The following is a 12,142-nucleotide window of genomic DNA, read 5'->3' as shown; positions in this document are numbered from 1 at the left end:
ACTGCCTGATTATATTGATTGCGTCAATGCCTTTGTGATACCCGGAAATGCAAGAGATGTATACTAGACGCTTTTTACACGGTAGTTAAATTCCTGACATAGCGCGTATATCCCAAATTGCATATAATCAGAATACCCCTCTCTTAAACAATTAAAATCAATCATAAGTTTATTAGTATCTGTATGTACGTAGTTTAAAGTATTATGATAACAGTAATACAGCAAATACAGTACTGTACAGTATACAAAATATATCAAATCAAATTTAATCATAATATAATACAGGGAACATTCACCATAATCTCCTAGTGATGATAAATATGAAAGGAATATACAGCCGATGTCGATGAACTTTGTTTTTGGTTTATGGGCCATATTGAGGGTGATGTTGCATGATAAAGAAAGCACCAGCGTGTTATAGGCTCTCTAACTAGTTCCTAAAGCGTAGTTCAGGTGCGTACTGCGCCAGATTTGAATTTGTGAAACTTCCTGCATTATTTTAGATTGAATTTTTTTCTTCACCATCCGAGTATACAAGAATGGCGTAAAAAGATTTCACATAAAACACAAGTCTACTACTGTATGTGTGTCCCCGGCCCTAGGACCTGCTGCGTCGCGACATGCTCTACTACAAGGGAAGGATCGACATGGACCACATGGAGGTGGTGGACCTGGAAGATGGGAAGGACAAGGACTTCAACGTCGGCGTGAAGAACGCCTTCAAGCTGCGCAGCCCCAGCGGCGAGGAGGTCCACCTGCTTTGTGCCAAGAAGCCCGAACAGAAGCAACGGTGGCTCCGCGCCTTCGCCGACGAGAGGCGGCAGGTGCAGCATGACCGCGAAACAGGTGAGAGGCTTCCCGCGAGCCAGCACTCCCTGCATCCCCCTGTGGTCCAGTTCTCCAGTCTGGGAAGATCCAGATGGAGACCTCTTTTCCGCTTGGCTACCATCTCCTCCTTTTCGTTCCACACCTGCACTGCAGGAAAAAGATTTACAATCCTTCCCCACCCCACCCTGGGAAAACTCTTGAGTCTGTGCAAGGACCTGGTGAGCACTGTGGAGTTTGGGTTTTGGTCACCAGTGATAGCTCTGTGAAAGCCCATGAGTGGAGGAGCCATGTGTCTCATCTAATGCTGAGACACATGGCTCCTCCACTCATCAGATCTCTGTAGTGTTAGCAGAGACAGACACATGACTCCTCCACTCATCAGATCTCTGTAGTGTTAGCAGACAGACACATGGCTCCTCCACTCATCAGATCTCTGTAGTGTTAGCAGAGACAGACACATGGCTCCTCCACTCATCAGATCTCCGTAGTGTTAGCAGAGACAGACACATGACTCCTCCACTCATCAGATCTCCGTAGTGTTAGCAGACAGACACATGGCTCCTCCACTCATCAGATCTCCGTAGTGTTAGCAGAGACAGACACATGGCTCCTCCACTCATCAGATCTCCGTAGTGTTAGCAGAGACAGACACATGGCTCCTCCACTCATCAGATCTCTGTAGTGTTAGCAGACAGACACATGGCTCCTCCACTCATCAGATCTCTGTAGTGTTAGCAGAGACAGACACATGGCTCCTCCACTCATCAGATCTCTGTAGTGTTAGCAGACAGACACATGGCTCCTTCACTCATCAGATCTCCGTAGTGTTAGCAGAGACAGACACATGGCTCCTCCACTCATCAGATATCTGTAGTGTTAGCAGACAGACACATGGCTCCTCCACTCATCAGATCTCTGTACTGTTAGCAGACAGACACATGGCTCCTCCACTCATCAGATCTCCGTAGTGTTAGCAGAGACAGACACATGGCTCCTCCACTCATCAGATCTCCCTAGTGTTAGCAGACAGACACATGGCTCCTCCACTCATCAGATCTCCGTAGTGTTAGCAGAGACAGACACATGGCTCCTCAACTCATCAGATCTCCGTAGTGTGACTGTGGACTGTTACAGTTTTCCCCCCTTCCCACACAGGCCAAAGGCTGTGAAAGCAGTTTGATTTGAATCGACAGGAAGTCCCAGTGTAGAACAGCTATGTCCCATGTCTCTCTATGCGCAAAGTGGACTTTAGCTTTGCTTTGCAAGGTAGAGGTCGTTGAAGACTACATACTGAATTCAAGAGAGACCCACACCGGATACAGGAGTCTATGAATCTAGAAAAGGACCAAACTTACATATCCTGAATTCAGTAAAACATACATCTTAAAAAGATCCCACTTACTTGCGTTATTTATTCATCATGAGGTTCTGTATCACCTCACTTCTAATACCAAGAACCTTGATCGCTATGTTTTATTGCCACCCCCTGACCTCCCTAAACATCTCCCTTAGAGCAGCTGGTGAATTTCTCCTCTTGTTCAGATGTGCTATAGAGCTGTTGGTGCAGAGTAGAGTCACCCAGGAACATCATGTGGGCCCTCCCATATATGTGAAGCCCATTAGATTCCAATGGGATGGAAAAGCCATAGAAATGCAATTATTATTGAAATAAATATTACGGAAATGAATTTTATTTGGAATGAATGAAAGCCTTGAAAGAGGGATGTTTATCCAGTGTTTAATTATTTGGTGTTGAGAGGCATTCAGCTTTTTCTTAAATAGAATTTTTCAGGTGGAAAAAATATATATCTTAGAACATACATTTGTCAACTTGTAAACTGTATATTTTTTAATTCAACCCAAAAAATAATTTAACTTAAGTGGTTAAATGCCTGAGTTGTATGATATATTTTCACAAAGAATATATACAATGTGTGTTGACAAATGGATTTATAAGATGATATTCAGGCAACTCAGAAAAATGTTCAAAGTTCTGTCTTGTGTAAAATTTAAAACCTGGTTTGCTGCCAGTACAAATTTTAAAATGAAACCACTTGTTTTTCTTATGGTTTAAAGGCTGTTGTTGAAGTCTTGTCTAAAACCATCTGTCTCTGAAAACTGCAGATTGCACATGCCGTGTACACACTGGCCTGAGTTTAACAGTCTGTCTGTCATGGTTATTCTGTTTTCTTAGGGCTATATCTGGATTAAATCTCTATCTATATTACACGGCTGAAGACTGGGTTCGTGGGAAGTGTTGACTGGTTACCAGTCTTTTCTGCAGAAGCTGCTGTCACATTAATTCTGACTAGATAAGCACTACGAGAATGCACTAATCCATTTATAAAACATAAACCTTTAAAGACAAGACACATTGCTGAGAATTGTAACTTATCACTACAACATTAAAATAGAACAGAAGCTTTTCCAACACAATAAAAGTGTCTGACATGCTGGTCACACATCTACGAGACTAAAAAGCCATACGGAGCAAAAATAAAGTAAAGACACGGTCTTTGTTCAAACTGCAGTTTTGCCTGTTTTGTCAAAGACAAATGTCTTGGAGCTTCGTCAAGAACTTTGCACATCTGATACTGCTTGAGCTTGATAAAATTGCAGGATAAATGGTACCTTTATCACCTGTATTAGCTAGTACTCAGAGGTTTTCTGCTGATGTCTTACAGGTTTTGCTATCACAGAGGTCCAGAAGAAACAAGCTATGCTGAATGCCTGTAAGAGCCACCCAGCTGGGAAGCCTAAAGGTACTAATACATTTTATTACTTACCGCTGCAGACTCAGATAATCACAGGGCATGAAGAACACAGGAACGCTCTGCAGCTGCTGAGCTAGTTTGGTTATTATCAGTTTCATGAAAGAAAAGCCATGAAATCCTGTAAACATATAATCTAGAAGCTCAGCAGGCCATATCTCAAAACCTGCTGTTTGAAAAGGGATTGATAAAAGCTTCTGCCCATTCCCCTCATAAACCAGAAGGCACAACCCAGGACAAGCAACATCTACCCTTGTGGTCACAGCAGGAGGGACAACCCAAATACTGTTAGCTTCTCTTCCAGGCGGGTGCTGTCCCTATTTTTTTTCATTTTTCCTTCCATCCATCCTCTCTTGCACGTCTGTCCTCTGTCCGTCTGTCTCTCCCACACATCACAGACATCCACCGCCTGCTGGCCAGCAGCCAGCCTTCTCCTCCTCCTCTTCCTCTCTCCCAGTCTTCCCTCTGTCTCCTGGAATCTTCTCCTCCCTCCCCGTCCCGCCCTCCCCCCACCCCAGCTGCCCTCCCCGAGACCCCCCGAATGACCCAGACGCGATTGCTGCTGCAGAGAGGAGTGGGCCTGACCCCAGGAGTCCTGCGCAGGGCCATGTCCTGGGTATCGTCCCAAAGTCGCGACCTCTTCCAGTAAAGCTGGGTAAAGCTGGCACCTTCGTCCAAGTCTGTGTCCCTGCTGTCCACACGGGCAGCTGATCCGTCCGCTTGAGAGACCAGTACCGGAATAGCCGTGGCTCCTGAGGTCCACACGCGCCACACGAGTCTTAGAATTTGAGTTAGCGTTAAGGCTAGGAATTCTGGGAAAAAATGTGAGGACATGTCCGGAGCCTCAGGTTTCAGGGTAAGCTCTTCAGTGGACGGATCAAGGCCATGTGCTAACCACACTGACCCACCCTCGCCAAACCTGCGTCTGTCATATCTGAGGTGTTTTTTATATATGAATCCCAGACATTTCTGCTGAATTCAGGGTTGATTAAGACAGAACATTTTATTAACACAGGATTACAAGTGGCTCTCTTTCAGATACCTTGTAGCACACTGAAAAATGATGCCAACACCTGGGGTTGGAATAATATTTACTGTACTGTGTGTGTGTGTAATTCAGGCCTGGATCTTAACTATCACATCTGTCTGGACAGTACAGTGCCTTGCGAAAGTATTCGGCCCCCTTGAACTTTTCAACCTTTTGCCACATTTCAGGCTTCAAACATAAAGATATCAATTTTTTATTTTATGTGAAGAATCACCAACAAGTGGGACACAATTGTGAAGTGGAACGAAATCTATTGGATTTTTGAAACTTTTTTAACTAATAAAAAAATGAAAAGTGGGGCGTGCAAAATTATTCGGCCCCTTTACTTTCAGTGCAGCAAACTCACTCCAGAAGTTCAGCGAGGATCTCTGAATGATCCAATGTTGTCCTAAATGACTGATGGTGATAAATAGAATCCACCTGTGTGTAATCAAGTCTCTGTATAAATGCACCTGCACTGTGATAGTCTCAAGGTTCTGTTGAAAGCGCAGAGAGCATCATGAAGACCAAGGAACACACCAGGCAGGTCCGTAATACTGTTGTGGAGAAGTTTAAAGGCGGATTTGGATACAAAAAGATTTCCCAAGCTTCAAACATCCCAAGGAGCACTGTGCAAGCGATCATCTTGAAATGGAAGGAGTATCAGACCAATGCAAATCTACCAAGACCTGGCCGTCCCTCTTAACTTTCAGCTCAGACAAGGAGAAGACTGATCAGAGATGCAGCCAAGAGGCCCATGATCACTCTGGATGAACTGCAGAGAACTACAGCTGAGGTGGGAGAGTCTGTCCATAGGACAACAATCAGACTTACACTGCACAAATCTGGCCTTTATGGAAGAGTGGCAAGAAGAAAGCCATTTCTCAAAGATATCCATAAAAAGTCTCGTCTAAAGTTTGCCACAAGCCACCTGGGAGACACCCCAAACATGTGGAAGAAGGTGCTCTGGTCAGATGAAACCAAAATCGAACTTTTTGGCCACAATGCAAAACGATATGTTTGGCGTAAAAGCAACACAGCTCATCACCCTCAACACACCATCCCCACTGTCAAACATGGTGGTGGCAGCATCATGGTTTGGGCCTGCTTTTCTTCAGCAGGGACAGGGAAGATGGTTAAAATTGAGGGGAAGATGGATGCAGCCAAATACAGGACCATTCTGGATGAAAACCTGTTGGAGTCTGCAAAAGACCTGAAACTGGGACGGAGATTTATCTTCCAACAAGACAATGATCCCAAACATACAGCAAAATCTACAAAGGAATGGTTCACAAATAAACGTATCCAGGTGTTTGAATGGCCAAGTCAAAGTCCAGACCTGAATCCAATCGAGAATCTGTGGAAAGAGCTGAAAACTGCTGTTCACAAACGCTCTCCATCCAACCTCACTGAGCTCGAGCTGTTTTGCAAGGAAGAATGGGCAAGAATTTCAGTCTCTCGATGTGCAAAACTGATAGAGACATACCCCAAGCGACTTGCAGCTGTAATCGCAGCAAAAGGTGGCTCTACAAAGTATTAACGCAAGGGGGCCGAATAATTTTGCACGCCCCACTTTTCATTTTTTTATTAGTTAAAAAAGTTTCAAAAATCCAATAGATTTCGTTCCACTTCACAATTGTGTCCCACTTGTTGGTGATTCTTCACATAAAATAAAAAATTGATATCTTTATGTTTGAAGCCTGAAATGTGGCAAAAGGTTGAAAAGTTCAAGGGGGCCGAATACTTTCGCAAGGCACTGTATATGATATACTTCTGAATGTATACACAAGCTGTGTAAGGAAAACAGTGCACCATAAAAATGTTCATATTATACACAGGGTATTATTGTCCTTTGTTTCTGTGCTGCTTTATTAAATACTGAACTGTTGTTTTCTGCTGTGTTTATTACATCTTGCATGAACAAGCTGCCAGTGTCCGTATAGGGTCCAGTGGCTACTAACACTCGTGTAAGTCCTTGTCAGGCATTCTTGTTGCTGGTAGGAAGTATTATCTGAGAAATAAGGGACTCTCCAGGCAAGTCCTCACCTGGACTTGTAGACGGTGCTAGAGAGGCCCGTGTGTTTTGCCGCTCGGGCCTGTTCCTCTGTGCTCACCTCCTCCTTGTTCCGCAGCCATGACCCGGCCTTATTACGACTTCCTGCTGAGACAGAAGCACCCCACCCTGCCAGCTGCCCTGCCCCAGCAGCAGGTCTTCCTGCTGGCCGAGCCCAAACGCAAGACCTCCAACTTCTGGCAGAACATCGGCAGACTGACGCCCTTTAAAAAGTGAGGAGGAAGAGCTTGTGCCTGAATGGAAATTCAAAGGACTTTTTATTCATTATTTTTAATTTCCTTACTGTTATTATTACTATGATTTTCTGTGAGAAAGCACTTTATAGGTTGGTTACAATCAGACTTTGAGCCTGTGCTCCCGGACTCTGTTTATAATTTGGGAGAAGGTCAGCATTACTGCTAAAACTTAGCACTTCAACTACAACTACTACTACAACTGCACCTACTACTACTCCTAATAACTCTTCGATAACATCTATTTATTTGATAGACCTTGACTGAAGAAAGGACTTTTCTCAGCGTTTGTTTTTTTTCATTGAATGCCAACTGTTCACAGTGCCAGATTTCTTTTTTTTTTGTGTGTAATTGTAATTTAAGGTCTATGAGCAGAGGAAAAGAAAAGGGTTCCATGTAGCACAGCATCGCATTTTGCTAAGTGATCCCCAAATTTGATGTCATTCTACTTGTTTTATTTTATTAAGGGATTTTGGGCAGCAGATTCCAGTGTCTGCACGTTTATGCAAAGATAAATCTTCTTTATTCTCTGTCTAGGTGACATTTCACCTGAAACACAACAGGGAAGGCTTGTCTGTTAAGTATATTATGTATATACAGGGCCTGATCCATTAATTTTCTGTTATGATAATTTATTTTTATTAATGAGCTTCTTTTGTGAAGTGCCATTTAAAAACTATATTTAGAAACCTTGCAGAAATTTAAGAATTGCTGCTGCTCAGCAATTATTGAGAACATTTTTAAATCCTCTGATAATCAAACGTTTGCACATTCATTCATTGTCCAATGAATAAAAGATTGAGCAAATGTTCTTTTACATTGCATTAAATCAAAGCGATTGAGACCCTGGAGCAGAAAGTATTTGTTTTTAAAAGTATGTTGAACAAGCATTGCCTCACAGCAAATTTAAATTTAGCCGGAAGAAACCTTGTCTAAAATTGTTTAAAATAACCACACAAAATAAATTACGTGCACAGAGAATGTGCAGTTACAACAATGTATTAAGGGCATTTTATGAACAACTTAGAAGTTTTTTAATCTAGCTCATTAGGTTCATACCTATACTTTGGTTTCCTTCTTGAACGGGAAAATGCTGAATTTGTGTTTGATTCATGTGAGGAAAAAGTTTACAACAACTTTAAAGTTATTGTGAACAGTTCTGGATCAGGCCTGTTACACAACAGCAGTGCCGCTCTCCAAACAATACTCCCAGGGACTGAACAGATTTGATAATAAGATGGTACTTAACATTAAATCTCAATAGTTTGTTTTGGAAAGCTGGCTGGCAACCAAATATTTAATAAAAACAATAATGGCAAAGGTACTGTATATTTTTAAGAGAATGCCATTAGGACAAAAATCTCTTAATTGTATTCCAGAACTGATATATTTTATGGTTTAAAAAATTTTACTTAAGCATGTAAGATTGCAAAATGTGCCTATACTGTATTTTAACAATACAGCAGTAATTGTATGTTGTTTTTAAATATTAAAATGCAATTTTTAAGAACAAGGCCAAACTAACTCACAGCATTCATCATCAGCTCATCTTTTCAAAAACCTGTTACCAGTATGATTCCAGACTGGACTCAGTAGTACTGGCAGTATGTGAATTTTTGCCGTTTGTGGGGAAGACTATCCAAAACCAAGGTCATTATGTGTGATAGCACCAGCAAACAACCCCAGCCCGTCTGTTTTGATTCCTCTGGGGGGTCCCTACTAGAACACATTCTTGAAACCTCCAAGTCTGTGAGCAGTGTTGTTTCCTTGTGTAAGGGATGACATTTAAGATCAATGAGGTGTTGTGGGAAATTGCTCTTAAGACATAAAGTATTTCTTTAGACACACTACAAAGATCACTTTAAGTGATGACTTTTTAATGTTTTTTTTTCCCTTCACTAGAAAAGTAATTCCTTACACAAATATTGGAATGGATTATGTTCTAAAAGTAACTTTCCCCAACACTGCTTGTGAGTTTCATGGATTAGGACTGGCTACCAGCATTTTCAACTGTACATGACTCTGATGCTGAACTATTTAAGAACAAATGACATGCAAAAAGTACTAAAAAGCATATAACTTATATAAAAAATGACAAATTAATGAACATCACATAAATCTGTAGGGGCCTAAACTAATCTGTTTTGATTTACTATTTGTATATGTAGAAAAGGTCCACGGTGTTCCAGATGTTGACTTGTATGTCATGGCAGTACCTCACAGAGAGGATTGGCACTTCATTAGATTTCTGTAATGTCAGCATCAGACACAGTTCAGTTTAATGGCGGCTTTTCTAAAGGCTGTATAGCATGCTGAGGTATTTTCTCGAAGAATCTACATTGCCCTATTTTTTCAGCATCTTTCAGACAGGGAGAAGCAGGAGCACAGTGATCTGACGAGATCAGCCCACTGTACGGAAAAAATTCTGTCAGCTTCACAGCAGTGAAGATGCTGGAGACAGTACAGTCGATGCAGCAGCGCTGCAAATTTTTTTCTGCTTGACAGAGCCACTGCTGACAGGATCTGCAATTGTTAGGCTGAGAAATTTCACAGCTCCGAAGGCCATTCTTTTAAAAATATCTTACTCTTTTCGTCGCTTGTGTCCCGTCAAGTTCACCTTTTGAACACCTTTCAGGCAAGTTTCTGTTGTCATCAGGGGTCAGAACCAGTGTGTCATCCGTGTAAAAGAGGCACTGAACAGATTGCAAGGAACAGAGCAGAAGTACTGCTGGAGAACTACAGTATGTGGCTTAATTAACAGTGTTAAAGAGGTTGTGATCGCAACTTAATGTTCTGTGTGAAAAGCAAAGTGGAAGGCAGAAGGCACAAAAGCCAAAGCATTATTTTAAAAGGGATCTTTTATTTATATTTGTAGGATAACCCCTCCCTGCTTTTACAGCACCTCAAGAGCTTAACCAGCTATTTCCTCAGCAAGACCTCCAGTTTCTCCTCAGCATGTGTAACATTTCATGCCCTCTTGTGGTAAATTTGTAGGTTTCCAACCAGTTTGCACAAGTGGATCGCCTGTTTAATTTGTATGTGATGTTCTGGACAGGTTTGTCTATTTTAAAAGGACTCTTTTCTTTCAGCTTGTCAACAGGATTCGAAAATGGAAGATGAGGATTATTTTGTGTACTTTCCCAAAAGACTGCATCCAGAATTCTGCACGTAGTTTTTCAGAACTCAAGCTTTGTATGTAAATCGGAAGCTCTTGTGCAAGCTTTAGCTCAAAAGCACTGCTCGATTTTAAAATTAGTCTGACCTGGTTTTTCAAAAAGAACAAAACAGCTCATACATTAGGTCACCTGATTCTATTATTATGCCAGTGTGAAACTGCATGCCAAACCGCTTGGAAAATGGTCTCAAACCAATTGGATTTTTTTAAATCTGGAGTTCTGTATTTCCTGATCCCAACAACTAAAATAATTGTTGTTGCAATAAATATGATATTATTGCACTGTTGCACCTGTTGCTAAATCAATTCTGTATGTGCTTTGGTAATCCAGCCCTTTCTTTAGTAATCAAAAAGATCAAATATATATGCTACCTTAATGCATTAATGACCTCTTTTCTATCAAACTGTAAGTCTGTGTGTACTGCTGCACAACAGAAGTTCTGTATTTCAAATAATCTGTTGCATTAAGGATAACACTGCATGTGAACAGGTGCTGTGCTGGGGTTATTACATATTACCTTGAAGAATAACATGATTCAGTGAAGCAGAAATATTGAGGGTTTTTTTATTGCTTTTACAGCTGATGAGAAATACAAAGAAACTCTTCAGTTGTAGAGTTGGAGTTATGCTAAAGCTCTGGAGGAAAAATGAGATTGCAATGGTTTATTTGATGTACAACTTTCAGTTCTGTCTGCTTTTCAGTACTTATTTAAAGCATTAAGGTCCAGAAAAAATGCAATATTTATGTACATATTTTGACAAACCTACTGAAAACAAAGTCCTGCTCTGACTTTGTGGGAGAATGCCAGTGATTATGCTTCCTGCAAATGTTTTATATTTCAGCGTGAGCTAGCCCCTTGTGAAATGTAAGTATAGTTTGTTTAAAAAAAGGAAAAAGAAAAAAAAATGACAGTGTTTGTATATTATCTTTGTATGTGTATGGTTGTTTACATATGCACTCCATTCAAACCATGGGAAATAAAATTGTTCAATGTGTCCTTCATTGGCTGAGCTGGTCTTGCTTATGAATGGATTTCATTTCATGCTACCTTTCCTACAGGATCTGATAAAGTTGAGTGTCCTTCATGAATTTATGGTATAGAGTTATATTCATACATACATCCATTTAGTAACTGCTTTACTTTATCCAGTACAGGGTCACTGGCTGGGGGGCTGGATGGAACTGGTCCCGGAGAGAAATGGGTAGAAGGGAGGATATACACAGGACGCCACAGACACACACCAGTGTACACCAGAGCCAGTTTTCCCAGAAACCAATTAATCTGACAGCATGGATTATGGGAGGAAACCCACACGAATCCCAGGAACTAAACTTGGAGCCCCAGCACTCCAAGGCACCATGTGCCACCATGCTGCCATGAGAGATCTTCAATGCCAATCTCCTGGGGCACAGGTCACACTTACATTTCCTTTTAATGAGCTCATTGAACTAAGTGGGTTAACTAATCTTGTTCCTCCGTTGAGAGCAACCAATTTGCAAAGCATTTTCTCGAACAGTCCTCCAGTGTCACTCCCTTCTGGTTCTGGTTCCAGCTGTTTGGATTTTACTTGGTTTAACTGAGGCCTCCATCTTCATTGAAGCATTTGTACATTTCCTGTACTTTGGATTTAGCCACTCCCTGCCTAAGCTGTATTAGCATCAAACGAAGCATCATTATTTATGGCATGTGTGATGATAGAAAAGTAGAGAGATTGTGGACAGTAGTTTTAGTTTCACTGCTCTAGGAATCATTAGTATTGATTATTCAAACCTGACTGATACACTCAAGTAACTTGCATGAGCACCAAATCCGTTTATTAGATTGAGCACAGATGAGGCATTCACCCTGCTGAATATCAAACCTGTGGAAATCAAGAAAGAAACAGAAGGGAAATTTTGGCCATGTTATCAAGAGACTAGTGCCTTTGTGCCATCAGTCTGTTGAAGGCTGGACTAAAATCTGCACTGTTGCTTGCTGTCACAGCCAAACATCCCTTACTGCCATTACTTGAGCAGCACAGGATAGTAAGATA

At 41.4% G+C, this 12,142-nt stretch overlaps 1 protein-coding gene across 15 annotated transcripts in view; it reads left to right on the top strand.

Annotated features, from left to right (window-relative positions):
* arhgef4 (Rho guanine nucleotide exchange factor (GEF) 4) overlaps window positions 1–11,111 on the top strand; it is a 143,153-nt gene extending 132,042 nt beyond the window's left edge. For 13 of the 15 annotated variants that reach the window (XM_069197331.1, XM_069197321.1, XM_069197322.1 and 10 more), the window contains 4 exons: window positions 603–846; window positions 3,513–3,590; window positions 3,998–4,254; window positions 6,759–6,848. In XM_069197331.1, the coding sequence (XP_069053432.1) occupies window positions 603–846; window positions 3,513–3,590; window positions 3,998–4,248 (573 nt within the window). In that variant the 3' untranslated portion in view covers window positions 4,249–4,254; window positions 6,759–6,848. Of the gene's footprint in view, window positions 1–602; window positions 847–3,512; window positions 3,591–3,997; window positions 4,255–6,758 lie in introns of all 15 variants that reach the window. The other 2 variants (XM_069197323.1, XM_006637895.3) reach the window with 1 other exon arrangement.
* The last annotated feature ends 1,031 nt before the right edge of the window (window positions 11,112–12,142 follow it).

The sequence above is a fragment of the Lepisosteus oculatus genome, chromosome 13 (genome assembly GCF_040954835.1).
Source record: "Lepisosteus oculatus isolate fLepOcu1 chromosome 13, fLepOcu1.hap2, whole genome shotgun sequence".
In the NCBI taxonomy this organism is placed as follows: Eukaryota; Metazoa; Chordata; class Actinopteri; order Semionotiformes; family Lepisosteidae; genus Lepisosteus; species Lepisosteus oculatus.
This window is presented reverse-complemented; position numbering and strand designations above follow the sequence as displayed.